Source organism: Parus major, chromosome 7 (genome assembly GCF_001522545.3).
Source record: "Parus major isolate Abel chromosome 7, Parus_major1.1, whole genome shotgun sequence".
Taxonomy (NCBI): Eukaryota; Metazoa; Chordata; class Aves; order Passeriformes; family Paridae; genus Parus; species Parus major.
In genome coordinates this window covers 14,950,566-14,978,539 of record NC_031776.1, presented here as the reverse complement: position 1 = coordinate 14,978,539, position 27,974 = coordinate 14,950,566, and the positions used below count along the sequence as shown (strand labels likewise).

General features: G+C 38.0%; 1 protein-coding gene across 1 annotated transcript in view; it reads right to left on the bottom strand.

Moving 5' to 3' along the window:
- TTN (titin) overlaps nucleotides 1-27,974 on the bottom strand; it is a 240,011-nt gene that overhangs the window by 55,650 nt on the left and 156,387 nt on the right. The window contains exons 193-245 of the mRNA XM_033516034.1: nucleotides 27,805-27,919; nucleotides 26,945-27,229; nucleotides 26,508-26,659; nucleotides 26,203-26,350; nucleotides 25,918-26,095; nucleotides 25,705-25,826; nucleotides 25,319-25,606; nucleotides 24,921-25,217; nucleotides 24,616-24,802; nucleotides 23,949-24,064; nucleotides 23,558-23,857; nucleotides 23,010-23,309; nucleotides 22,816-22,921; nucleotides 21,653-21,849; nucleotides 21,259-21,564; nucleotides 20,868-21,146; nucleotides 20,163-20,462; nucleotides 19,756-20,058; nucleotides 19,287-19,658; nucleotides 18,894-19,196; nucleotides 18,125-18,424; nucleotides 17,728-18,024; nucleotides 17,343-17,627; nucleotides 16,965-17,258; nucleotides 16,279-16,578; nucleotides 15,865-16,173; nucleotides 15,583-15,773; nucleotides 14,668-15,097; nucleotides 13,799-14,107; nucleotides 13,238-13,386; nucleotides 13,107-13,139; nucleotides 12,878-13,007; nucleotides 12,478-12,777; nucleotides 12,073-12,390; nucleotides 11,691-11,987; nucleotides 11,304-11,603; nucleotides 10,301-10,615; nucleotides 10,060-10,208; nucleotides 9,046-9,196; nucleotides 8,677-8,958; nucleotides 8,283-8,585; nucleotides 7,876-8,178; nucleotides 7,476-7,757; nucleotides 6,727-7,026; nucleotides 6,334-6,636; nucleotides 5,907-6,215; nucleotides 5,541-5,822; nucleotides 4,995-5,294; nucleotides 4,560-4,853; nucleotides 1,497-4,463; nucleotides 1,080-1,400; nucleotides 687-971; nucleotides 182-481 (exon numbers count right to left, since the gene is read on the bottom strand). Of these exons, the coding sequence (XP_033371925.1) occupies nucleotides 182-481; nucleotides 687-971; nucleotides 1,080-1,400; nucleotides 1,497-4,463; nucleotides 4,560-4,853; nucleotides 4,995-5,294; nucleotides 5,541-5,822; nucleotides 5,907-6,215; nucleotides 6,334-6,636; nucleotides 6,727-7,026; nucleotides 7,476-7,757; nucleotides 7,876-8,178; nucleotides 8,283-8,585; nucleotides 8,677-8,958; nucleotides 9,046-9,196; nucleotides 10,060-10,208; nucleotides 10,301-10,615; nucleotides 11,304-11,603; nucleotides 11,691-11,987; nucleotides 12,073-12,390; nucleotides 12,478-12,777; nucleotides 12,878-13,007; nucleotides 13,107-13,139; nucleotides 13,238-13,386; nucleotides 13,799-14,107; nucleotides 14,668-15,097; nucleotides 15,583-15,773; nucleotides 15,865-16,173; nucleotides 16,279-16,578; nucleotides 16,965-17,258; nucleotides 17,343-17,627; nucleotides 17,728-18,024; nucleotides 18,125-18,424; nucleotides 18,894-19,196; nucleotides 19,287-19,658; nucleotides 19,756-20,058; nucleotides 20,163-20,462; nucleotides 20,868-21,146; nucleotides 21,259-21,564; nucleotides 21,653-21,849; nucleotides 22,816-22,921; nucleotides 23,010-23,309; nucleotides 23,558-23,857; nucleotides 23,949-24,064; nucleotides 24,616-24,802; nucleotides 24,921-25,217; nucleotides 25,319-25,606; nucleotides 25,705-25,826; nucleotides 25,918-26,095; nucleotides 26,203-26,350; nucleotides 26,508-26,659; nucleotides 26,945-27,229; nucleotides 27,805-27,919 (16,342 nt within the window). The remainder of the gene's footprint in view (nucleotides 1-181; nucleotides 482-686; nucleotides 972-1,079; nucleotides 1,401-1,496; nucleotides 4,464-4,559; nucleotides 4,854-4,994; nucleotides 5,295-5,540; nucleotides 5,823-5,906; nucleotides 6,216-6,333; nucleotides 6,637-6,726; nucleotides 7,027-7,475; nucleotides 7,758-7,875; nucleotides 8,179-8,282; nucleotides 8,586-8,676; nucleotides 8,959-9,045; nucleotides 9,197-10,059; nucleotides 10,209-10,300; nucleotides 10,616-11,303; nucleotides 11,604-11,690; nucleotides 11,988-12,072; nucleotides 12,391-12,477; nucleotides 12,778-12,877; nucleotides 13,008-13,106; nucleotides 13,140-13,237; nucleotides 13,387-13,798; nucleotides 14,108-14,667; nucleotides 15,098-15,582; nucleotides 15,774-15,864; nucleotides 16,174-16,278; nucleotides 16,579-16,964; nucleotides 17,259-17,342; nucleotides 17,628-17,727; nucleotides 18,025-18,124; nucleotides 18,425-18,893; nucleotides 19,197-19,286; nucleotides 19,659-19,755; nucleotides 20,059-20,162; nucleotides 20,463-20,867; nucleotides 21,147-21,258; nucleotides 21,565-21,652; nucleotides 21,850-22,815; nucleotides 22,922-23,009; nucleotides 23,310-23,557; nucleotides 23,858-23,948; nucleotides 24,065-24,615; nucleotides 24,803-24,920; nucleotides 25,218-25,318; nucleotides 25,607-25,704; nucleotides 25,827-25,917; nucleotides 26,096-26,202; nucleotides 26,351-26,507; nucleotides 26,660-26,944; nucleotides 27,230-27,804; nucleotides 27,920-27,974) is intronic.

The window sequence follows — 27,974 nt, the reverse complement described above, 5'->3', positions numbered from 1 at the left end:
TGATCATATTATTTGAAAGAAACTGACACAGAAATACTTATATTTTTACTTAAGTAGCTAGCAGCATTGTTCAGTTTAGAAGTACTAACTAAAAAATGCAAAAATCTGACAAAAATTAGAGAAAAATAAACAGAAAATGTCCATGGAGGCAAACATAAAATATACATAAAGGCATACTCACTTAGAGGATCTGTTGCTAGAACAGGCTTTGGTATGTCACTTGGAACACCTGACCCATACTCATTTACTGCTGTTACTCTGAAGTAATATTCATTTCCAGGCACAAGGTTTGCTATTTGGAAACTAGTTTTCTTTAGTTCTGCTGTGACTGTTGCCCAGGTCTTCCTGTCAGCCTCCCGTTTCTGCAGGATGTAATGAGTCACTGGGCTGCCCCCATCATTCTCTGGAGGTGCCCATGAAAGATGGCAGGACATCTTGGTGACGTCTGAAACCTTGAAGTCTGACACAGGTCCAGGAGTATCTATGAAGAAATTTCAATTTATGTTAGTATTTTCTTCTTTAATAAGTTAAAATTAAGGGTGACCAAAAGCTTACTACACGGAGGGAGTTAGTGTTAGGTGACAGAGTTATGCTCAAAAACTTTTGCACCTGAGGATCATAAATATTCCTGCAAGGAACATCCAAAATAGTTATAAAATTGTCTTGAGGTATTTCTCATTACTTACCCAGAACTCTGACGTTCACAAATACAGCCTTTTCTCCAGCTGCATTAACAAGTGTCAATGAATATTTGCCTGAGTCATCACGTGTGGAATCGGGAATGACACAGAAGGCCATAGTGTCAACCAGATCAACTTGTCCTTTTCTGATAACATTATCAACACCCATTCTCCTCCAGGTGACTTTTGGTGCTGGGCGACCCCTAACAATGGCAAAAAGTCTAATAGGGCATCCTGCTCTGACTGTGACTAACTTTCTCATGCTTGCGTCCAGCTCAATCTCAGGAGGTTCTGAAAGACAAAGAAATAAGATGCAAAGTTTTGCACATGAAATAAAATAAGCTTAAAGCAAATAAAGTGTTTTATGTAAACACCCCAAAATAGGATGGGAAAACTCACCAAGAATTTCTTTGGGAGATACAGCTTCTTTCAGTTCTGCTGGTCGGCCAAGGCCAACCTGGTTTTGGGCAGAAACCCTAAACTCATACAATTGCTTCTCATCCAGGCTGGTAGCTGTGAATTCGGTATGAATAACTTGAGCAGCAACATTACATCGTTTCCACCCTGCTTCAGGATCGGCACCCTCAACTTTTGGTCTCATTTCCACAACATATCCAATAATTGGAGCACCACCATCATACACTGGTTTTCCCCAGCCAAGGGTTAAGGAAGTCTTTGTGCTATCAACCACCCTCAGGTTTGTGGGAGGACCAGGTGGCTCTGTGAAACAGTAAAAATTACAGATTAGAACACAGCTGTACAGTTTAGCAATCTGTTAACATTAAAATAATACAGAAAAAATCAGTGGTATTTTACCTATTGGGTCTTTGGCTATCACAGGTCTTGATGGCAAGCTTGGTTCTCCAAGTCCCACTTCATTTTCAGCACTGACACGGAACTGGTATTCATGACCAGGGAAGAGATTAGTAACCTTCTTGCGTCTCTCTGGGATTGGGGTTTTAGTAACAGGAACCCATCTTAGTGACCGTTTCTCTTTCTTCTCTAAAATGTATCCTGTAATTGATTTGCCACCATCATACTCTGGTGGATTCCAAACTACAGTCATCTCTTCTTTGCTGACTCTTGTGACATCTGGAGGGTCAGGGCGCCCAGGTCTATCATATTTTGTTTTTGCAATAATTGGATGTGTTTCTGTTGGTGGACCAGTGCCCATTTTATTCTCTGCACGCACTCTGAATATATATTCATTACCCTCGATGAGGCGTGTCACTTTGGCATAGTTTGTTAGGACAGAGGAAGAGAATGTAGACCAAACCATACGCTTGCTTTCACATTTTTCCAGGATGTAGTTCTGTATTTCACAACCACCATCATCTTCTGGAGGATCCCAAGTAACAGTACATCTGTCACTTGAAATGTCAGTGACTTTCAGGTTTCGTACAGGACCTGGCTTATCCAAGACAATAACAGTAGCATATGCTACAAAGCTGCCAGCTGCATTAGTTGCTGTAATCACGTATTTCCCACCGTCAGTACGCCTTGATTTTGTGAGAACAAACTTAGATGTGTCAGAAGTGTTTTCAATGCTGACTCTTGGAGATCTGGTGAGATCAGTGGCATCTTTGTCTTTTGTCCATACAACTTCAGGCTGTGGTTTTCCTCTGACTCCAGCTTCAATTCTAATTGTGTCGCCTGCTTTCACAGTTAGAACCCCACTTAACTTCAAATCTAGGACTGGTTTCTGGAGATCTTCCTTCACAACAACTTCAGCTGTTTTTACCCAGTTACTTTCACCGGCCTCGTTCTTAGTCTGAACTCGGAATTGGTAAATTTTATTTTCCACACATTTATCTACCATGTAGTGTGTTTCCTTAATGCTGCCTTTGTGAACTCTTTCCCATTCATCTGAATCTTTCAGTTTTCTCTCAACGTGATAACTTAAATTGGGACTTCCACCATCATAATCTGGTCTTCTCCATTTCAGATATACAAATGTCTTTCCTTTCTCTGCAATGTGAAGATTTTCTGGCTCTCCAGGCTTGTCAATAGGATTGATAGCAAGGATAGGAGTCTTGGTCTCAATGCAAGGCCCTGGACCTATTTTATTCTCTGCACAAACTCTGAAGAAGTATTCACGGTTCTCTACAAGATTTGCCTTTACTAATCTCTTAGTAATATCAGAGGAGACAATTGACCATCCCCTCTGATTCGGCTGACGGTATTCTACTATGTAATTTGTGATTTCAGAGCCACCATTATCTACTGGGCTCTCCCAAGAGATCATACAAGAGTCTTTTGTGACATAGCTTATTTTCAGATTCTGACATGGTCCAGGTCTGTCAAGTACATTAACAACAGCAAAAGCTTGAGCCTGGCCACAGCTGTTCTTAGCTGCTATTATGTATTTGCCATGATCAGATCTTTTGGCTTCTTTCACTTGCAGTTCAACATTAGGCAGATCATGAAGTATTTCAATATGCTTATCTTGGACTAGTACTTTGCCATCTTTAGACCAAGTTATTTCAGGATCTGGTCTGCCTTTTACCTTGCCAGTAATACGTATTGTTTGACCAACTCGGACAGTAATTAAGTCTCGACAGGTCACATCTAAGCTTATTTCTGGAGGAGCAAGAATATCTTTTGCAAGAACAGTTTCTGGTAGTTCTCTTGGTTCTCCCTCTCCCACGATGTTGACAGCTTTTATTCGGAACTTATATTCATTTCCTTCTATTAATCCAGGTACTCTGAAAGCACACTGTCTAATAAGTTCATCCTTGTTAATCCTATTCCACTGTGTAGTTCCAGCTTTCTGACATTCCACAATGTATCCCAGAATTGGGCTGCCACCATCCTTGAGGGGCTTTGTCCACACAAGATCAGCTGATTCTTTAGTTTTGTCTTTTAATTTTGGATTTATAGGTGGTCCAGGAGGAGTGATAGGACGTGATGCTTTTATTGGATCAGAGCTTGGAGATGGTTTACTTAAGCCCACCATGTTTTCTGCAAAAACTCTGAATTCGTATGTATTGCCTTCAAAAAGACCAGTGACTCTGTATTTCATATCAAGTATAGGTGTCTTATTGACACGCACCCATTTACCAGATGCTTCCCGACGTTCAAGTATATAACCAGTTATTGGAGTTCCACCATCAGATTTTGGTAGGGTCCAAGACACAGTTGCAGCATTTTCTGTAACATCATAAACAGTTGGTTTACCAGGTGGGGATGGTGGATCAAACATGTATTTAGCAACTGTTGGTTCTGAATCCAGGGGTGCACCAATGCCTATCTTATTTTCTGCACGAACACGGAAAATATATTCACAGCCTTTCTGCAGTCGTGGAACCTTAATCTTTGTGTGACTTGTTCCAGAGCTAACCACTCCCCAAGTTTCTTTCTTTGATTGACGCTTCTCAACAATATAATTTATTATAGGACTCCCACCATCATCTTTAGGAGGGCGCCAAGAAATAACCATATATTCTGGTGTTACTTCAAGAATATTAATAGGACCAGTTGGTGGGCCTGGAACATCCAAAACTGTAAGGTGCAGAGCCACAGTTTTGCTGCCAGCTGCATTAGATACCGTGAGTAGATATTCTCCTGTATCTTTTCTTACACAGTCTTTGATAGTAAGCACAGTTGAGTAATTGTCAGTCTCAATCTTGTATTTGCCATCTGGTTTAATTTCAGTGCCATCAGTAACCCATTTTGCTGTGGGAACTGGCACACCTCTCATAATTGCTGGAAGGCGCACTGTGGTGCCAGCTTTAACAACGAGACCTTCAATTAACTTCACATCTAGATCCACAGATGGAGGTACTGAAATTAGAGAAAAACAGAAATTATTTTTTTTAGGGCAAATGCTTATAGAAAAAGAGAAAAGATAGGTGAAAAATATGAAAAATCAAAAATTACCTAGTTTTTCTTGACACTCTATTGGTATAGTTGTGTCTGGAAGGCCAAGACCAACAATGTTTTGAGCTCTCACACGGAATTTGTATATTTTTCCTTTCTGTAGTCCTGTAACGACACAGTCTAGCATAGGGACTGTCTGGAACTTTGTCCATTCATCTGCACCATCTTCTTGATATTCCACCAAATACCCAGTTATCTCAGCACCACCATCACGATCTGGTCGATTCCAAACAAGGGAAACCTCTGTCTTGTCAACATCTACATGATGCAGATTCTTTGGTGGCCCTGGAGGATCTTTTAAAATACAAAACCAAAATGGTTACTAGGATGAAAAATCTATGGTACCATTGCATCATCTTCATACCAACAGGACAACCTCAAAATTACCAAATCCCTTACAAAGAAAACAAATCAATATAACTGAAAAACACTTACGCAGGGGATCTATAGCTTTGATAGGCTTAAGTGTTTCCACATATGGACCCCTGCCATATTGATTCTCAGCTGCAACTCGGAAGAGATACTGAGTGCCTTCCATCAGATATTTAGCCATATGACTGCGTTTCTTGGAGGATGAAGAGATGGCTACCCACTGTGCAGAAGCTACATCTTTCCTCTCCACCACATAGTTGGTAATCACAGAGCCACCATCATCTTCTGGTTCCATCCAAGTGAGATAGCAAGAGTCACTTCTAATATCACTGATTTTCAGATTTCTGGGTGGACCAGGCTTATCTAACATCGATAAGAACACAATCAGTTATTTATTTGGTAACCGAAGCATTTCTTAAAAAAACTTTGTAAATTTCAAGATAAATTGTGTTATATTTTGTGCAACTTTTAGTCCTTTTTCTATTTTTTTATATTTTCATAAAAACACAAATATAACTTGGTTTACAGATATTTTCCAGAAATTCCTTTATTTCTTAATCTCTAATTAGAGCAAAAAGAAGTTGTATAGAAGGAACACAAAAAGATTACCTAAGACCACAACTTTTACTGAAACAGTCTTTGAACCAGCTGGATTTTCAACTGTCAGGGAGTACATTCCACCATCTTCATGGACAGTGTTACGGATTTCAAGCTTACTGCCAACTCCTGTAACTTCAATATCAGCTTTGGGTGAGACCTCATGATCTTCTTTCTTCCAAGTAACTTTTGGGAATGGAACACCTTTAATAACAGCACTAAGTCTCAGGGTATCTCCAGCTTTTATATGCTGTTCTCGGGCCATATTAGCATCAAGTATTAACTCAGGAGGTTCTGGAATCAAAAATACAATTTTTTACAAAGTGAGAAAGAAGAAGTCTGTTCTTAGGTAAACTTATCTGATTTTATTAAACTTACCAAGCCTGTCCTTTACTTCTACCGGATCAGGAACATGTGCTGGGTCGGATTCGCCTGCCGCATTGACTGCCTTGACCCTGAATTTATAGGTTAATCCCTCAGTAAGACCAGTGACTTTGTAGTTTGTTTCAGGACAGGAATCTGCTGTAAGATTAGCCTGTTTCCATTCTTCATCTCCAACTTTCTGATACTCTACAAGGTAGCCAATTATCTTGCCATTTCCATCATGGCGAGGTGGCTGCCAAGATAAATCTACTGAATTTTTAGTTTTATCTACTGCTTCTGGATTCACAGGTGGACTTGGTTTTGCTGTTAAAAAAGTAAAAAAATAAAGAAATTGGAGAAAAAAGAGGAACTATTAGAATAATTTTCTAACTGAAATGGAGTGCATTAAAAATTCAGTAAGAAATGGAATGTGATACTTTACCGATTGGATCTCTAGCAAAAATTGGCTTTGATGGTGGACTAGGATCACCTACACCAATTTCATTTTCTGCTGAAACACGGAATTCATACTGACAGCCTTCAAGGAGATCAGGTACTTTGAACTTTGTACCAGGGAAAATTGGGTCTTTGGTAGCTTTGACCCATCTTGTAGCCATTGTTTCCTTCTTTTCTAAAATGTAGTTTGTTATCGGCTTGCCTCCATCATATGGTTTGTTCCAAACCACTAATGCAGAGTCTTTGGTTACATCCTTAACGATTGGTTGCTCAGGTGCATCAGGTACACCTGGGGTGAGAAGAAAAAAATGAGTGTATGAGCATTACAAACAGAATAAAGACTGGAGTAGCCAAATAAAATTGAAAACTAAAAACTTACGGAAACGATCCTTGGCTTTCATCTCATCAGAGATGAGAGGATCACTTATGCCATAAAGATTTTCAGCATAAATTCGAATTTGGTATTCTCTTCCTTCAAGCAGCTTAGGAATTTTGCATGTTGTCTTTACTGTGGCAGATGTAACTGGCATCCACAAGTCTTTGTGTGTATCCTTCTTCTCAATTATGTAATTAGTAATTTCACTGCCTCCATCATCTAATGGAGGTTTCCAGGAAACTACCATATGATCTTTAAAGACTTCATCAAATATAACTGGGCCTACTGGAGGTGATGGGCGATCTGTTTAAGAAAAAATAAAATATATCCATGCTTTATTATGAACTTCATGAAACACCATAGATTAAACTGTCAATACAGCAAATGCAGTGTAAAATTAGAAACTGTGATTGACATCACAATTATAATAAGGAATCAAGACTTCAGGGCTATTCCTCTGTAAAACATGTTTGACATTTTTAATTCTTAGGTGTATTTGGTGATTAACATTTTCTACAGTGTTGATTTTTTCTAAATGCATGTGAAGACATTAAATTATTCATGCTGAATAAACTAATTCAGAGTTAAATATGTGCTCAAAATTAATAAATAGCTTTTTAGTATAACCGAGAATACAGTAAATCAAATTATTGTAGTAAAAAAGACATTTCAATACTTAAATTTTATAAAACTCAGTGAATTCTAATCACTAATAAAAACCACAGACAAAGCTGTTGTTCAGTAAAACCTACCAACGACATTAACTTGACAAAATCCTTTTCTTGATCCTGTGCTGTTCTCTACAGTAACACAATATTTGCCTGTGTCCTCACGGACAGATTTTAGTACCCCCAAACAAAGAGTTGTAGGAGTTGTCTTGATCTTTATTCTGTCATCTTCTTTCACAACAATATCATCCTTTAGCCAAGTAACCTTTGGTGCAGGTTTGCCTGAGTAACGTCCAGTCAAGCTGAAAGCTTCACCAACTCGGACAATAAGCTTGTCTCTAAAGTCAAGGTCAAGTGTGGGAGGAGCTGAAAGACAAAATTAAAATACACCATGTCCACAAATGCCAGCAATATTAACATGAAAAAGTAAGGAATCAGTAAATGTAATTACTATTTTCAAAAGAAATATGAAAAAGAAACATACCAATTTCATCCTTGCACGTGATTGGTTTAGTGCAAAATGATGGCTTGCCTTGTCCCACAATATTGCAAGCACTCACACGATACTCATAGGTGTCACCCTCTTTCAAGCCTTCTACAGTGAATTTCCTATCAAGCATTTTCTCCTTTGTAACTTTGTGGAATTTGTCTTTTCCAATGAGACGGCTCTCCAGAACGTACATGGTGATATCTGAGCCCCCATTATATTTTGGAGGGTTCCAAGTTAGTGTAACGGAGTTCTTGGTAACTGCTTTTACTTCCAGGTCTTCTGGACGGTCAGGAACAGCTGTGAATAAAGTAAAAACAAGGTAGATTCATTTTTCTGTATATTCAGAATCCTCCTGTGTATTAATCTCATATGGTAGTTATCGAAACAAAAACTATTCTTACTTATTGGGTCTCTAATGAGAATCTCTTTTGTTGTTTCTGTGAAAGGACCCATGCCAATTATATTTTCAGCTGCAATTCGGAAAAAGTAGGCTTTCCCTTGAATGAGTCCCTGAACAGTAGCATTTTGTCTTGTAACTGTGTAGGTCACTGGAGTCCAAGCTCTATGGTCAGATTCACGTTTTTCAATTATATAGTTGGTAATAGGAGAACCACCATCATCTTCAGGAGTAAACCATGACAATTTACAAGAGTCATTGGTTAAATTCTCTGTAAGGAGTGGCAATCCAACTGGGCCTGGCACATCTGAAAGCAAAGGAAAAATTGGAGTATTGAAGCATACATGCTGAATCTTATGAAATTGTACTTGTTCACAAGCTCTGAAGATGCTATTTACCTAGCACATCAACAATAATTGTCTTCTTCCTCTCACCACCGTCATTTTTAGCAAGAAGAGTGTATAAACCCTGGTGACTCCTTTTGCAATTCTTGATGACTAAAGAAGAACTAATAGCTGTTTCCTCAATTTTGGCTTCTTCTGGCAAAGCTCGCTCATCTCTGCTCCAGGTCACAGTTGGAGGTGGTTTTCCTGAGACATATGCTATGATCCGAATTACTCCACCAGCATGAACAACAATTCTGTCCCTGACACTTGCATCCAAGTTAATATCAGGAGCCACTAAGGGAAGAGAAATAAAAAGTCAATTATTTATTTTTCTTACTTTGAGTTAGAGGTTCTAAAAATGTAAACCAAAATGATAAATACCAATTCTGTCTTTCATTTCAATAATGTCTGTAACTTCTCCAGGCTCTCCGATGCCAGCAGCATTTACTGCTCTAACTCTAAATTTGTAAAAACAACCTTCTTTTAATCCTGCCACAACAAACTTCGTTCCTCTAATTTCTTTATCTTTTACCTGGAAAAAAACATTGTAACATCAGCAAACATCACGATATCATTAATTTCTTTGCACAGTTTGAAACAAATCTTACATTAGAAATTATTTCAGATTTACAAGCACACAAAAGCATTAATCATACATGTATCTAGCCCACACAGAAGCAATCAGAAATTTTTAAAGAAATGTATATCATGGATCTACAAGCTCTTCTGAAGATTCATCTTTTGTCTAACATATTCTAACACAGAAGGTTGTTAGAATTCAGCAATTTAGACACTACAATAGTCTGGTCTCAGAAGAATTACATGTATTTTTTGACACAAACTCATATAAGTGAGAGCAACAAGAAAGGGAATTCAGTCCTTTTCTTTTCAAACCCAATATAAAGTCTCTACCTGGAAACAGTATAGGAAATGTAGGTCTTACTTAAAATGAATCCATATATTTATGAGGATATAAAAAATGGCCAAGGTCAGCACAAGTTAAATTTTAAGTGAGGCACTATTGAAAAAAATTCAGAAAATGTAGAAACGTAATAATTGTAAACGCCTAGGCATTTTTTGATACCAGTGAGGGTTACTTTTCTGGCAGTTCTAACTTGGCCTTCTGTGACTTTTTATCACATATTAACTACATATTTTCCCACATCTTTAAATAAAAGTTATAAAATTCTATATCTATTAATTGCAAAGTTAACTTCATACTGAGGAAGGACAAGCTTGGTCTTGTATTTTAAACATATGATGATAATTATGGTGCAAGCTTTTAGAAAATAACTTGAATAGCAAAACTTTTTAAAGATTTTTTTTTTTTTCTGGAGCAATTCATATTGATAGACACAGAGAGAAGTGCAGATTCTGCAATGGTTTTCTACCTACCCGTTCCCATTCTTCCTTTCCTTCCTCTTTAAACTCAACAATGTAGCCAGTGACTCTAGAACCACCATCCTTTACTGGTGGACTCCACTCCAAGTCTACAGAAGACTTTGTCCAATCAGTAACTTTTGGTATAGGAGGGCCAGGTGGGGCTGAAAAATACCATCATACAGCATAACTATGTATTATATGTTCTTATTTGAATATTTTTAAATATAGAAAAAAAATAATTTAAAATATTTACCAATAGGATCTCTAGCAAGTGCTGGATCAGATGGCATGCTTGGGGGGCCAACACCAGCTGCATTGATAGCTGAAACACGGAACTGATATTCAGAGCCTTCAATAAGTCCAGTAACTTTGTATGAAACCCCCAGTGTCATAGGCTTGATAGGATCTCTGTTAACCCTGGTCCATCTCTTTCCAGTGGTTTCTTTGCGCTCCAACCAGTAACCAGTAATAGGAGAGCCACCATCATGTTCTGGCTCTTCCCAGTTTACCGTCATTGAGTCACGTGTTATACTGCTAACTGTTGGCTTGTCAGGAGGTCCAGGGACAGCTGAGGGGAAAAAATTCACACATAGCTTGTTAAAAAATATGCTAAAGGTACATGGAAATAGCTAGAGTGCAAAAGTGTGAGAGCTAGAGTGCACTCACACGGTCACCATTGCACTAGGTAGTAGCCATCTGCACAAGATTTCTTTCCTCATTTAGTTTCTCAACCCTATTAAAGTGCATATAATTCTGAGAAAAATGAAATACCTTTTCTCCAAGTCAAAAAAAATTGTCAGAAATTGTTTCTAGCCTTTCTGCATCAATGCCTCATTTTAGTGCCCAGCCCAAAACTTGCTGTTTTAAGAGCCATTTTCTCTTGCCAGCCTAACATTCCTCCTATGTCTGAGCTATTCTGTCTAATTTATCTTTCAAAACTGAAGGTAGGAAATTGATGCTTTCTGGTCTATGAGGTTAATAGTGTCTCAAATACAATAGAATAACCCGAATCTTACCAAATAAACATTTATTTAAGCCTTAAAAATATTGAAATTCTACTTTAATATAATAGAATGAGGGAGAAGACTATTTTAAGCACTACACATGCTTTAAAGAACCAGGTACTACTGCTAAAACTCTTCAAGCTACTCTAGAAAACTTAGTGAAGAGAGAAAACCGTAGTGTTATTTAACTGCTGCTGTATGCATACCAGCATATGGAAACAACTGACAACTTGAAAGCTTATTTCTACTTACTGAAAAGGTTTCGTGCTGTTTCTGGCTCACTATCCAAAGGTTCTCCAATTCCATATTTGTTTTGTGCCATAATGCGGAACACATATTCATGGCCTTCCATCAGCTTGGGAACAGTGAATATGCATTCCTTAGGCTCATTAGTAACAGGCACCCATGTCTTTCTATTTGCTTCTTTTTTCTCTATAACATAGTTTGTAATCTTAGAACCACCATCATCTAACGGAGGAAGCCATGATATTGTCATTTTATCGGCCAAAATGGACTCAAATTTAATAGGTCCTACTGGAGGTCCAGGACGACCTAGAAGACATTTTAAGAAAGAAGAATTAATCAAGTATCAAACAAGCACTATTAATTAATGTAATTGTAAGAGTTCTTGATACGTACCCAGAACATTCAGCCGCATCTCCTTTGAAGCAGTTCCCAGATTATTTACAGCTGTTATAGTATATAAGCCTGTATCATTTCTGCGAGACTGTTGGATCAATAAAGTGCAAGTATCTTCATCAACAATCTTGTTGACATGTTGGTCATACACCACTGGTGTTTTGTCATCTGGTTTCTTTGGAGAAGCTTTTAGCCATGTTAATGTGGGGAAGGGTACACCCTTTATCTTGGCCACAATTTTAACATCAGTTCCTTCTTCAACTTCCATAAATTCTTTGAGCTCAATAGATGGTGGACCTACAACAAAATGTTGAAAAAATAGCATACAAAAATACTTCAAAATTTTAAAATGTAGTTTATGTTTACTAGTATCAGTACTTACATGTCTGGTCTTTAACAACAAGTGGGCCAACAGTGGCTGAAGGTCTGCTAGGACCTGCTATATTTACAGCTTTGACTCTGAATTCATATTCTCCACCTTCTACAAGATCCTCAACAGTAAACTTTGTTTCTTCCACATCACGTCTGTTGCATTGCTTCCAAGACTCTTTCACTTCTCCAGTACGATCCCAGCGGAGACATTCAACATTATAATGTGTAACAGGAGCTCCACCATCATTCTTTGGTGGTTTCCACGTCAGGCTCACTGTGTTCTTGGTTACAAGGCCAATCCTCAGTTTAATAGGCGGATCAGGAGGATCTTCACAAGTGAAACAGAGGAGTGAATAAATCCACTATACAATACCATGTGGTTTTAAAGGATTTGCTTGACTTTAATTCTACTTACGGATGGGATCCCTGGCCGTGGTCCGCTGGATGGTTTCTGCAGGAGGCCCAACTCCAAAGCGGTTTTCTGCACGTACCCGGAAGAAATATTCTTGGCCAGTTATGAGATCAGATACCACAAAGGAAGTACTGCCACAGTTGGGATTGACTTTAGTCCAGGCCTTCCCATCAATATTTCTTTTCTCTATAACATAGCCTCTGATTCTATCTCCACCATCATCATCTGGCATCTTCCATGAAAGTTTACAGCTACCTCTTGTGATATCACTTACTTTTAGGTCCTTTGGTGGACCAGGGACATCTGTTAAGATGAAAGCACAACAGACAAAATTTTATATAAGTATGTGGAAAAATAAGACTAAACCCTGATATTTGGATACTTCAATATATGCAAGCCATACCAAGCACATTGACTCTGACATGCACTGTCTTTTGTCCTGCTTTGTTCTTTGCTGTAATACTGTATCGTCCAGAATGACTTCTGTTGCACTCTGGGATGATAATCTCTGAACGTGTATCAGTTGCTACCACCTGCATATTATAGGAAAAAAGAGAAGTTATAGATCAACTTTGAATACTTATATTTCAAAAATGCAACAATACTGAGGTTAAAAAAATTGCTTGCTTTACCTGAGCTTCTTCAGGTACATTATGACCTCCCTCCTATAGAAAAAGGGAAATAATGTAAATGTAAAAGGGAATAGATTCAAGTGTCGAGAAACGGGTGTAGAAAAAACCCCAAAACAATTACTTTTACTAACCTTTGCTGCTGTTTTTGCTTTTCCTTCGTACTCCCAAAATGTTTTTGGAACTGGACGACCCTTGATAACAGCTGGGATTTTAATTGTTGTGCCAGCACGGCAAGAGAGCAAATCCTGTGCTCCAAGATCAAGGAAGATTTCTGGTTCCTCTGCAGAAATATTTAAATACATAAATTTAAAGAGCTACTGAAAGTAAAGTTCCATCATCACTAAACTGAAATCCCCCAGAAACATGTGGAATCCATGTTCATGTGAGAAAGGTTGGGTGTGCAAAAGGCAAACTGGAAAGTATACAAACAGAAAAACTCATTGCTGTAAATTCGTCATAAAATAAACAGTATTTCATTAGTATGTCTGCAGGTGCTCATCAGTTTCCTAATGGAGCATTCCCTGGCCACGGATATCATGACACTTTCAAAAATGTGTGTCAATCTTTTGCTGCATTCTTGTATAATTGTTTATTCTGTTTTGACTTTGGCTTGCTTGGCATCCTTTTTGAACATTCATAGAGGTAAGTTATATTTAGATACAAATATCTAAATCAGTTCTCAGAACTCTTACCTAGAATGTCTTGGACAGGTATCTCTGATGTTGCAGGACTTGGTTCTGATTCTCCAGCAGCATTTACAGCTTTCACCCTAAATCGGTATTTTCTGAGCTCTTTCAAGTTGGGAACAACACATTCACAAGTAGGAAAGAGTTTGTCTCCTTCATTCACCTTCTTCCATTCAGTACTACCTTCATCTTGCATTTCAACAATATATCCTTTTATAGGACTCCCACCATCCTTTTGAGGAGGCTTCCAGGCAAGTGCTACAGATGATTTGGTTTTGTCTTTGACCTCTGGGCAAGATGGTGGACCAGGCACAACTGGCAAAACAAGAGCAAGTAAAAAATACCTCAGTGTTAGTGTCTTGCTATATTTTTCTAGATAGTTTCTAGAAGAATGCCAGTATTTTCATTTCTTTACCTGTATATACAGTAGAAATCCTAGACTGTGCTTACTAATTACACATATTACCTATGTTAGCATAGGACACTTAAGGTAAAAGGCATAAAGATTGAACAGTTTAACAGTAAAGTAAAACAGTAATATTAAAATATGATTCTGATCTGAAATTTATATGGCAATGCCTACGTTGGTGTAATAACAGTATTAGATACATAAAAGAGATAAAAAAATTAAATTAAAACTCATTATTTTTAAAATTTTAAAATCAGGAAACTTTGTCTTAATATATTCTCTTAGGTTTAATGCAAACAAAGCCTTTGATTAATCAAGTAAATGAATACTTAATTATAAATTATAGTAAATTAATACTTCATTAAAAATAATTTTCACAAATAAATTAAAAATAAGTAATATTAACACATTTTTTGTTCTGTTGTGGTACAGTCCTCTAACATAGTCATACAAACGATATACTTACATATGGGATCTGCTGCCAAAGCTGGATCTGATGGTTCACTGGGAGGGCCAATTCCAGCAAGATTTTCAGCCATAACTCTAAACTGGTATTCAACACCTTCAGCCAAACGAAGCACATTGTGCTCTAGACCTTTTACAGATGGTTTTGTTACTGGAGCCCTGTTGACACGTGCCCAGTAGACACCTCCCACCTCTCTCTTCTCCAACCAATAGCCAGTTATTGGACTGCCACCATTGTCCAAAGGAGGCTCCCAAGTCACCAGCATAGATGATCTGGTACGATCCAAAATTTTTGGCTTTCCAGGAGGTCCAGGAAGACCATAGGGATCCTTAATAACAACTTTTTCTGAGAGGCATTCATCACTTATTCCATATTTGTTTACAGCCCGGACCCTAAATTGGTATTTTTCATTTGTTGCAAGATTCCATACCTGAAAAAAGAGGATTTAAATCAATTCATGGCTAATTTCAGAATCAAATTATTTTGAGTTAAGCAAAAGTTTTCACTTCAACTTCTATCTTGCAATCTGACTGACATACCTATGTTTATGTGCTACACAGCTCTATGTGATGTCCTAAGGATACTCTTATTTCATGTGCATAGTAAACATAAATAAAATTGTCATTTTGTTTGTTCTTACAGTTGGTAAAAAAATTAATAATTCTGGAAAATGGTAAGGAAGGTGTCTTCTCTCTAGCTCAGCTGAGGTTAAGTAGCAAAAGTCAACAATTTCTTTTGTTTTGTCACATGGGGGATAACACAGATACATGGATGGCAAACATTCATCCAGTAATTCTGGAGTGTAAATGGAGCATGAGAACAGGCACCTATGCAAGTAGCAGTTTCCATAAAATATGTAATATTGCTATTTTTTATGCATACTGAAGTATGTAATAAAGATATTTTATAAATTACCCCAAATCTTCTCTCAACAGCGCCTTTGGAGACTTCTTCCCAGTCAGATTTCTTCTTACTAGCATCACGTTTTTCAATAATGTAATGGGTAATTTCACTACCACCATTATCGAGAGGTGCATCCCATGTTAAATAGCATGATTCTGCTTTAATATCAGAAACAGCAAGATTTCTTGGTGGAGAAGGACGATCTGTATGAAAGCAATAGAGCATGGAGCTGCATTAAAGAAAAGGCAAAGGCATTTTATTAGCTGTTATTTTATTAAAATGTTACATCCTTACCATACACTTCAACATGCACATTGCGAAATGCAGTGCCAAGACGATTGGTAGCTCTCACAGTGTAGGTGCCTTTATCATCCCTCACTGCTGCAGGCAGGATAAGTTCGGTTTTTGCCTCAGTTCTAGACACTTCTTCCTTGGTAATCTTAAGTGCATTGGATGTTTGGTCGATTAAAACTTCATTCTTGTCCCATTCAATCTTTGGCATTGGCAGACCTGTTACATCAGCAGGAATGTTAACAGGTTCTCCTGCCTTGACTTTGATAGTATCTCCTCTCACAGCCAAACGCAATGTAACAGTTGGAGGCACTGAAAAGAAGGAAAGTGACAGAGTGAAGATGTATGAGACATGAAACAGAAAGATCCTTGAGATGTTCTAAAGATACTTATATGGATTCTTTAAAGCTGATATACCTTCATCGTCTTGTATAACAACATTGAGGGGCAGTGATGGCTCACTTTCTCCAATCTCATTGACAGCTTTCACACGAAATTCATACATATGAAGCTCATCAAGTTTATCAACAAGAAGAGATGTTTTTGGACAGAGCCTTGCATTAACTCTTTCATAATCTTTTGAATCATGTCTCCTCTTCTCAACAATGTATCCTAAGATGGGACTACCACCATCACTGCGTGGAGGCTTCCAATCAAGTGTTATGGATGACTTCGTCCTCTCTGTGTACATGAACCTCTCAGGTGCTGTTGGAGGACCTATTAACACAGATAAATTACAATAAAAAAAATCATCAGAGAATTTTAAATCGTAAGAATGCAGTAGCTAGCTCTGGCCTTTTAAAACCACAGTTTTGGTATGCAAAGAATCTGAGTATGATTATGGCTCATATGAAGTTTCTCATGTGTGTGGTGAAAAAAGTAGTACCTCAACAGGCACCAGTATATTGCTATGTAAAGAATCACACTAGCTTCAGAGAACTGGTTCAGAAATCTGACTAAAGTAATGAAGCTAAGGCAGATGCCTATCCATGCAGTTGAAAAATAAACACACTTTCTGTATAGAAGAAAAGACAAAATGATTGTCTAATTAATCTGTTTTTTTTTTTTTCTTTTTAAAAACCCTGTAAAATGAGTCATCTTACCTAATGGATCAACTGCAAGAATGGGTCCTATTTCAACAGGTGGACCAGTACCAAATTTGTTCTTGGCACTAACACGGAATTTATATTCCTGCCCTTCAATTAGACCTGTAATGTCACATTTAGATCTATCTGTGTCTACAGCTAGTCTCCAAGTATGCATTTTGGCATCCTTCCTTTCAACAATGAAGCCTATGATGTCGCTGCCACCATCATCTTCAGGATCAGACCAGTTAAGCAAACACATCTTTCTGTTTGTGACCACAGGCTTTAGGTCAAGGACTGGTCCAGGAACATCTGAAAAACAAAATCAAACAAATAAGGTAAAGCCCATACTGACCAAAAGAAAAGCTCTTTAATTTGAGAAAGTATTTTTCTTACCAAATACTTCTACTCTGGTTCCTGCAGATTTTGAACCACTGCTATTGGTAGCAGTAATTACATATCTTCCATGGTCTTTTCTCAATGCATTCTTAATGGTTAACTCAGACTTTGTGCCAACATTTTCAATAACAACTCGATCTTTGTCTAATTCACCCTCCTCTACAGTCCATGCAATGGTGGGAGTAGGACGCCCTGTCACAGTAGCAGGAATTTTAATAGTCTGCCCAGCCATGACCTGAATGCCTGCTTTCACAGAAACATCCAGCTCAACAGTGGGAGGCTCTGTGGAAGAAAGAGAAACAGTCCATTAGTTGAAGGGAGGGATTCAAACCCACCTTTTAAGCAGCTGGACATTTATCTAAAAATAATCCAATTGCAATACCTTTAGGTTCTGCAACTGTTGCGGGTTCAGTTTCCCCAGGTGGTCCTTCGCCAGCTGCATTGAGTGCAGTAACACGGAGTTTATAGTCTGCACCTTCTCTGACTTCTCCAACTGTAAACTGCAGGACCTTAATGGGTTTTGCTGTACAGCGTGACCACTCATTTACTCCCATCAGTTGTTTGTACACATGGTAACCGGTGATATCTCCACCACCATTATACACAGGAGGTTCCCATTCTAGCTCGATGGAAGTTGCACTTGTGTCAGCAATCCTCGGAATCGGTGGACCAGGTGGCACTATAAATAAATAAATAAACAAGTAAGAGTAAATCAAAGTTAAAGGCTATGAATCCTATCTTGTCAACTCTCTGCTATTAGCTTCTACTAAGTCACTTACTTATTGGGTCCTGTGCAGTTTTTGGATCTGATGGTGGACTAAATTTCCCAGGGCCAGCTGCATTTTCAGCACACACTCTAAAGATGTAAGTTAAACCTTCCAACAGTCCTTCAACTTTTACTTCCAGAGCATTCACAAGGTTCCTGTTGACCCGAGCCCAATGAGTACTATTGATTTCACGTTTTTCAATCCAGTATCCTATGATAGGGCTGCCATTATCTTTTGGTTCATTCCATTTAACCAGCATACTGTTGCTGGTTACATCTTCCACATCAGGCTTATTAGGTGCATCTGGTGGAGCTGAAAAACAAAAAGGTGGTTTTGCCATCATTGCTGTCTCTTCAGAGCTTACTCAAAGCTAATAGAAAACTAAGATATAAGAAATCTAATTACTAATTTTAATTAATAGTTTTTCTGCTCTCTCAGAACTTTTGATTCCTAACAGCGATCAGTAAGCAAATTTGCAACCGTCCTCTCTTTTGGTAAGAATACTAATCTATGAAGCACAGAGAATGTCACTATTCATATGTTAAGTGTTTTAAGGGTAAAGTTTTATGACTGTTACGATCATTCTTATGTGTTTACTATTAAAATTAGATTTTTTTTTATAGTTCCCTGTATTTCAATGGTTTAAAATGTGCAATAGTTATCACATAGCTCAAGTTTCATCTGGGAAACATCCATATAGATAAAGCTGAATTTTCTAACAGTCTGTTATAGTTTAACACTTTGTTTTCTGAGAAGGTTGTTTTTCAAAATTAAAACTTACAGAAAGGATCTTTAGCTGTCATTGGTTTTGAAACACATGGTGGTCCTGCTCCAACTCTATTTTCAGCAAATACACGGAATAGATACTCTTTTCCTTCAATCAGTTTTGTTACATGGAATTTGCAATGCCTGAGTGTTGAACTGACAGTGACCCAGCCCATATCAGCTTTTGTATTGTCTTTCTTTTCCAGTACATAGTTTAGGATTTCACTTCCACCATCATCAAGGGGAGGCTCCCACTTGCAAATGACAGAATTTTTCCTCAAATCTTCAAATACAAAGTTGACTGGTGGCCCAGGTGTATCTGTCAGTAAACCAAAAAAAATAATGAGTACTCAACTTGTGTGCTTTTTACCCTGAACAACTAGGTGTTTTGAGAATATTCTTTACATACCCAACACATTGACTTCACATGAGGCTTTTGCAACTCCATGATCATTTTCTACTTTAATTGTAAATGTGCCATGGTCAGCTCTAATGGAGTCACGAACTGATAGTATGGACTCTCCTTCCTTGTGGTTGTCAACACTCATGCGTTCTGGCAGGGAAAGCTGGAAAGGTTTCTCTTCTTCAGCTTCACCTTTCTTCTTTTTAGGTGCTGTTACTCTCTTTTTGATATCCTCTGGTCTGACAACTTCATCATTCCTCAACCAAGTGATAGATGGATAGGGTGACCCTGAAATATGTGCCTCAAGTATGATCTCATCACCTCTCTTCACCTCAAGGCCAGACTGTAGGTTTGCAGCAAGGAAGACTTTTGGAGCCTCTGTAATAACAAAGAATGAGAAATGGAGCATAGAATCTTTCAATATGTCTGAGGATGTATGGCAATTAATAAAAATGATCTAATGAGAGATTCATACCAATAGGATCCACAGCTTTCACAAAAGGAGTAATCCGAGAAGGCTCACTGATGCCGGCAGCATTCTCAGCACGAACACGGAACTGATACTCATTTCCTTCCTCAAGGCCTTTCACTGTGTAAGTCAGTAAGGGTACCAGATAGTCATTGCATCTCTCCCACCTCTCTTTGCCCTTGGCAAGCTTTTCTATTATATAGCCCATAATCTTGCTTCCACCATCAAACAGGGGTGGTTTCCATGTAAGAGTTACTGATTTGGATGTTGGATTATGGACTTCAAGGTCGACAGGCGGATCTGGGGGCTCTGTGTAAGAGTAGATCAAAAGAGGGATCATATGAGAAAGGAGAGTACGAAGATTTTATTTAAAATTCAATTTTAAAAACTATTTAATAGAAAGGCAAACTTACGTTTTGGGTCTTCTGCAATGATCGGGTTTCTTAGTTCAAGATAATCACCCCCTCCAATCTTATTGACAGCTTTAACACGGAAGTAATATTCACAGTTTGGGATAAGATCTTTGACTTGCCATGAAAGCTTATTTTCACCAGACATGACTGGGATGTATGTTTTACGACCTGCTTCCCTGCGTTCCAGAACATAATGCAAAATAGGAGTACCACCATCAAAGTCCGGAGGCTCCCAGGATACTTTGCAAGAATTCTTAGTTATGTCGCTTGCCTTAATGTCTTTACACTGTCCAGGTGGACCTGTTTTAAATAAGAATGAAAAATTAGTTAGCTAAATAGATGTGAAAGTATTCTTATAAATATGAAGTTATATTTCATTGCTTTGCAGAAAGCAAAGACCACAAATGAGGATTACACATCATCTATATTAATTTATATTCCCAAAGGTGAAAATTAGTCAGAATTCTTAAGACATTTTTATATTTACATGCTAACTATTCAAAATAATTAGGCTTTGAGCAGTCACTGAATAGTTAAAGCAACTTGAGGTAAAGTGTTTTTTCGTGGGACTTCATAAGATCAATGCTTGTAGGGCAATCTACATGTGTCTGAGTTGAAGTGATTTGCCTTTCTAGTCCTTTCTTCTGTCAGCTGCAGAGCCCAAGTGAAGATAAGTATACTTCTCAAATGGAAGAAGGTAGTTACCTATGACTTTGACATTGACTGAACCAGTTGTTGATGCCAGCTTGTTCTCCAGTGTGATAGTGTAAACACCAGCATCAGCATGAACACTGTCTATCACTTCGAGCAATGCAGAGGTGTAGTCACTCTTCATCGTTGTTCTGTCACCAGCTTTCAACTCTTTGCCATCTTTGTGCCATGTTATGGTTGGAGATGGAACAGCTCTGAAGGGTACAGGGATACTTAGCTTCTGTCCTTTAACAACAACAATGTCACGAGTTTGCAGATCAATGGTTGGATTACCTATAAAAGTAAGTACAATGTTGTTAGAAACTTGCCAAACACTATTCCGTTTTTCAGTTATGCGGATCTGGGAAAAAAAAAGAAAAGAAAATAAAAAGGATTCAATTCTTACAGTCTGGGTCCTTGGCAACAACTTTTTCTGAGATGTCTGATGGCTCACTAGCTCCAACAGCATTGACAGCTCTGACTCTCAGCACGTATTCTTTGTCTGGAACAACACCCTCATCCACTTTACATTTTAGATCTTTAATTGGACGAGAATTGATTCGCATCCATTTTTCTGTTCCTGCTTCACACATCTCAACATTGTATCCAATAATAGGACTTCCACCATTTTTCTCAGGAGGTTTCCATGCAATGCAAATGTGCTTTCGGCCTGCATCTGTGACATGTAAATCCTGAGGAGGTGAAGGAGGACCTGCAGAAATGGAAAAGTATTGTGTGATTTTCCTCCCAGAACAGTACACTGCTTCTAAAATTCATACACACTGTATTATTCTACTTACTTGTTGGATCTTCAATATGAACGAGGTCAGTGGGTTCACTGGGATGACCACATCCAGCTTCATTTTCTGCACGAACCTGGAACTGTACATCTGTACCTTCAATGACATCTGTCACTCTATAATTGCAATCTGGACCAGCTGTCTTCCCAGCTTTTACCCAGCGAGTAGCTAGCTTTTCTTTCTTTTCAATAACATATCTGAAGAGATTAGGGAAAATACTGTGAGGCACTTGAAATAGGAACACTTCAGACTTCTCGGTCAAGAAAATAGATAAAAAGAGTTTAGAATAGTTGAGACAATGAAAAAGTAAAGAGAATCATGGATAATAGATTCAATGAACTTTCTTCACAAATTAGCCACCTAGTCCTAGTAGGTGTCAGCGCCTAGTAGGGCTGACATCACTGAAAGACCCAGGTCTGAAAGTCAATTCTTGAACTTCATTCTGTGTTTTAGAAGTGAACTGAACCGTGTTTTCAGGTTGTAGAGAACTGCAGAGGCAAAAGAACCTCCAAGCAACACTTGTATCTTTGCTAGTTTGGATCTCAGTGGTCAGTTCATTCAGAATATTTGTAGATATTATTTACTCATCTGTCAAAATTCTGCTTAGGACAGGCTATGGCAAAGTAATGCAAATTGAATGACTTGTGTTTCTTCAGACAGATGCCTGTAGTTGTCTGTTGGTTTAAGATGTGCTTTCTGTGATTGGGAAGGAGTAAAACAGTCTGAAAAGTGTTATAAAGAAGAAAATGAACAGAGAAGAGGTAAGTCTTCATTTTAGCTGAGTGTATGTGGTTTGAATGACAAACACAGGCAGAAGGAAAATGCAACCATATTTCTTGTTAGATGATTTTAAGTGCCTACTATTCTGCAGGAACTGAAGACTATGGTCACATTATTTTATTTTTTTTACACAGTTCCTTATGCTCTTTTGAGAGTGCTGACACACATTCACTGTTCATGCATGTTAGGTACTTTATTTGCATCATTTCTACATTTTAAAATCAAGCCCTTCATTGCTTTGACCACATGGCTTTTCTTACATCCATCGCATCTTTTTAATAAAAAATGTGCCAATTTAAAATTTAACTGTTTTGAGAGGACCATCTTCATTTTTTAAAAGATGTTTATCTATAGGAGTCTACACAAAATTAAAATGACCTTACCTTTGAATTGGTCTGCCACCATCATTCTTAGGTGGTTCCCATTTCAAATCAACATGGCCTTTTTTCACTTCAACTATTGTAAGGGCATATGGAGGCCCAGGGGTTGCTAAGGTTAAAAAAAAGGCACACATTAGAAGACTATGAATTCATGACATGTGAGCTACTGATCACTCAGAAAGCGAATCAAAACTTACTGAAAGTATCTTTAGCAAGCACTGAGTCTTCAATTTCACAGTAGTCACTCTGTCCAATGGCATTTTCAGCAGCCACACGGAACACATACAAAGAGCCTTCAGTCAGTGGGCTCACTGTGTACTTGGTATCTTTCACTGTTGTATCAACTGTCTGCCAACCTTTCCGCCTTACATCTCTTTTTTCAACAATGTAGTTGGTGATTGGGGAACCCCCATCTTTTTCTGGTACTGTCCATTTAAGATCTGCTGTATTTTTAGTAATATTAATAACTTCAAGCCATCGAGGTGGTGAAGGAGGATCTGCAAAATAGGGGAAAAAAAGTTAAACCAGGATGTTGTAATTCCCATGAAAGATCTTGGAAGACAAGGAATATGCCGAAATATTAAAACTTTTTATTTCCTGAACTGAAGCAGGGCAGATTTTAGTATTTCATAAGCCTTCCAAGAGTTCATTTAGTACCTACAAAGACAGGCAGACATGGGGTTTTTTAGAAGTCAGAGAGATACTGCATGTATCTGCAGTAGCAGCACACTGAAACAGTACTCACAGAGCCTCTCCTTGCACAGCACGGGGTCACTGGGCTCACTGGGCTCGCTCTCGCCAGCCTTGTTCACAGCTCTTACACGGAATGAATATTCTTGTTTCTCCATAAGATCTTTGAGGAAGTGTTCAGTCGTGGGAACTCCTTCAGCCACTCTCACCCATTCGTCTGTTCCAGTCTTTAACAGCTCAATGACGTAAGATTCAATTTTTGCCCCTCCATCATGCTCTGGCTTTGTCCAGTTCAGGGTAAGGAATGTCTTGCCAATATCTTTCACAGTTGGCTTTCCAGGAGGCCATGGTGGATCTGGACAAGAGTTAAGTATTAATTATGTCATTGAAAACAATATTTTTGTTCTTGTTGCTAAATTAAACCATGAAAAATGTGCTTATTGTACCGATTGGATCTTTCACTAAGATTGGCTCTGTTTCCTTGCTTGGTTTTCCAGGTCCTGCAAGATTCTCTGCCAAGACACGGAACTTATATTTCTTCTTATTTGTAAGACCTTTGACTCTGGAAATAAAAATTAAGTTTGATTAAACCAAACCTAGGCATGAATTCATTTCCAAAACATTATTCTCTCCACTCTTCATACTACAGATTACTTGGAAAATCTGAAAATATCCAAATTACTGCTACTGATGTCAACACATTGTCTGCCCTAAAATGGTACAACATGATAAAAATGAATGTTTTGAGAACCATCTTGGATTTTTGCATGTTCCATGGTTTTCAATTAATTAGAGCATCAGGAGAAAAAAACCTAAGGATTTTGGTAAACTGATACTTGAGATGACCATGTCTGCCATTTTAGGATATCTTATGAATAAGCATAGAAATTATTAGGCAAGACATTTAAAAGGAAAAAAAAAAAATAAATGAATAATTCTTCTGTAAAGATATCCCTTGTTAAAACGAATTTAAAAAGTAAGCTACCAGGGGTAGTTGGATCAAAACTTATGGAAACAAGGAAAAAGTAAGAACAATGTAAAACTTATTTTACAAGCTTCTGTTACATTTTTATGTCTGTGACATATTTCACCCTAAACTGACTGCAGTCTTACTTGAATGTTGTATCTTTCACTGGCATTTTGTTGCATTTTATCCATTTATCCTGCTCAGGATCATATCTTTCAACCCAGTAGCCAGTTATGGGGCTGCCACCATCTTCATCTGGTTCATTCCATGTTAAAGTGACTGAATCTTTAGTGACCTCTGTAGGCTTGAGACCTGTTGGAGGGCCTGGTGTATCTGTATAAATTAATTAAAAAAAACAAAAAAACAAAAACCAAAATCATCAGACAGGGTTTTTTTTTTTTCCTTCCTGTTAAAATACTGTAATAATTTATCATTAATTTAATTAACTAACCAAATGAATATTTGGCAATGATGGGGCTACACTGTGCTGGCTCCCCAACACCATACATGTTTTCAGCGCTGACTCGAAACACGTATTCTTTATGAGGAGTTAAATTGGTAGCTCTGAATTTTGTATCTTTAATAGTTGATGACAACTTGTCCCATATTTCACTGTCTGTAGCTCTTTTCTCAAGGACGTAGTTGGTAATTTTAGAGCCTCCATCATCTCGTGGAGGATTCCAGGTTAGAAGGCAGGATTCGTTTGTGATTTCTGATACATCAAACGCAGCTGGTGGACCAGGTTTATCTGTAGAGGACAAGATGTGAATATTAATTTTCTGCTTGCATACCTTGGTACATTACTAATGATTTATGTAAACATTTATGTAACATAAAGTACATGCATACCAAGAACATTAACTTCAACAACAGCAGTAGCACGTCCACAGGAATTTACAGCTTCTATAATATAGGTTCCACTGTCACTCCTCTTGCTGTCTGTAATAGTGACTGTAGAATGATTAGGTTGGCTTTCAATGGTGATTCTGTTGTCAGGTCTCAAAATTTTATCAGCCTTGGTCCAAGTAATCTGGGGTTCAGGCTTTCCAGTCACTTTAGCTGGCAGCTCAATTTTGGTTCCAGCTTTCACAGTAAGTCCAGCAAGAAGCTTCACATCTAAGAAAATTTCTGGAGCCTCTGGTTTAGGAGAGAATTAAAATGTTGTTAGAGAAACAGTATTTCATAGACTGGTAGAAATAAAGCAGCTATGGAAATTTAGCAAGTGAAGTAGTTACCTTTTGCATCAATGGCCTGAATATCATCTGTTGGCTTACTTGGCCTACTTGCTCCCATTCTGTTCAAAGCCTTAACCCGATAAGCATACCACTCTCCTTCCTTGAGTTTTGTTACTTCCATTCTGTCAAGACCAAAAAAAAATTAAAATATTTAGAGTGGTGAAGACGGCACAGTTAGTTAAGAGGATATATCTACTGTGTTGATTTACTTACTTTGTTTCAATAACAGGCTCCCCACATATCTCCCACTTGTCTGTGCCACGTTGGGATTTTTCTACCAGATAACCCTTAATGCGTGCACCACCATCATATTTAGGAGGCTCCCATGTTAGGAAGATTCCTTTAGATGTTGGATTTCTCCATTTAACATTTTCTGGTGGGTCAGGCACCGCTATTAAAAATTAAAAACATATGGAGTATTAGAAACCAGTCTAAGGAAAATATATCATTTTTATATCTTATTTTGAAGAAAATCAGTAGAATTTCAAATATGCTTACTTGCTGGTATCGACATATTTACAGGTTCATCAATATATGCAGGTTCTCCAGGGCCACATTTATTGCATGCAAAAACCCTAAATAAATATTCTTTCCCTTGGATGAGGTCAGGTACAGTGAACTCTTGGTCAACAATATGATCCGTAACCTAAAGAGAAGAAAGGTTCCAATGTAATTGAAATGAAGTCCAATGAATTTTTAAAATTTATTTCTAAAGAGCGTTTACAAAAATGAGACACAAATCTCATTAGCACAAGTGAAAATAATACAGCAATAGAAACTTAAATGAGAAAGAATGAACTTACTTTGCTCCACGTTTTCCGGCTTACTTCACGTTTTTCAATTATATAGCCGGTAACTGGGCTTCCACCATCATCTTCTGGAGGTTCCCATGCGAGCTGCACTGTACTCTTGAGTACTTCTAAAACATTGAGCTCTCTTGGTGCACTTGGACAAGCTAGAAGTCACAGAAATTGCATTATTTTGTAATTGGTGTTTGATAGATGATCTCTATGTAACGTATTTACCAGAAGATTTAGTCTTATTAAGTCATTCCTCTTTAAACAGCAAAGTTACATTTTGAAAACTAGAAAAGAGTTTTTTTTGAGGAGGGATTTCTAGTTTTTAGCTGTATTTTAATTAACTTGGTTGGATGTTGTAAGATTATACATTATTAACCTAATTAGATTTTAGCAAGACAAATATGGAATGTTATTGCTAAAACATATACATGTTCACTTACCAATGACATTAACATTAATTTCTCCTGAAACAGATGACACAGGGTTTTCTAATGTTAAGTAATAAATTCCCTTGTCTGGGCGCTCACTCGGAGTAATTACAAGTTCTGCAAAGGAGGCAGTGGTCTTCATTTTCACACGGTCACCCTCTTCTAAGACTTGGTCACCAAAAGACCATGTGGCTGTTGGCACAGGGTACCCAGTGATGGGAACACGGATCTTGATTGGCTCTGGTACAATAACTTCCAGTCCATCCTTAAATGCACTCAGGTCCATTGTAGGTTCAACTGGAACAAATGGAACGTGGGTTCAATAAATTATTCTGAGATCTTATGAACACAGCTAATTATAATTGCATTGAGAGGCTGATTCTGACTGCATCTCAGCCTGCAGGTCTAGGTTGCTGCATCTCAGCCTATCTAGACCTAGATTTGTCTTATGACTCCCTACCTCTCCTGGCTAAATGTTTCCTGTTTTTTCAAAAATATGTGAAATAGGAAGGGAGATTAGTATTACGAAGTATGACATCCAATTTACCTTTTAATGTAAAAACTTTGCATTCTTTAATATTTTTTTTAGGTATCTTCTCTGCCTGTCTTTCTTTCTGTTACCTCTTACTTTCCACAGAGGTAGGTCAGGAGACAAAAGGTCTTGCTTTGCTCCTCTGGCAACCTAACAGGCCTCTATCTCACAGTACAGATAATTATCTGCAGAATTCATAATGGAGGAAAGACAGCTCATGATCTCAAATGTCTAAGGTGTGCCAGTTATCTGGTGAAAAATATACATATTACCCACAAGATGCACTTTAATTGTGTTCCTTATGTGATTAATGGTTTTTGAGAAATAGAATGAGGCTTACCAAAAGCATCATCTGCAGTTAATGGCCCAATAGCCTCTGCTGGATCAGACACACCAGCTGCATTTTCTGCTGAGACTCTGTAGTAATAACTGGATCCTTGTTTCAATCCAGTTACCTAAAATGCACAAACAATCATTTACTACCTCATATCAAAGATGATCTACGCATTT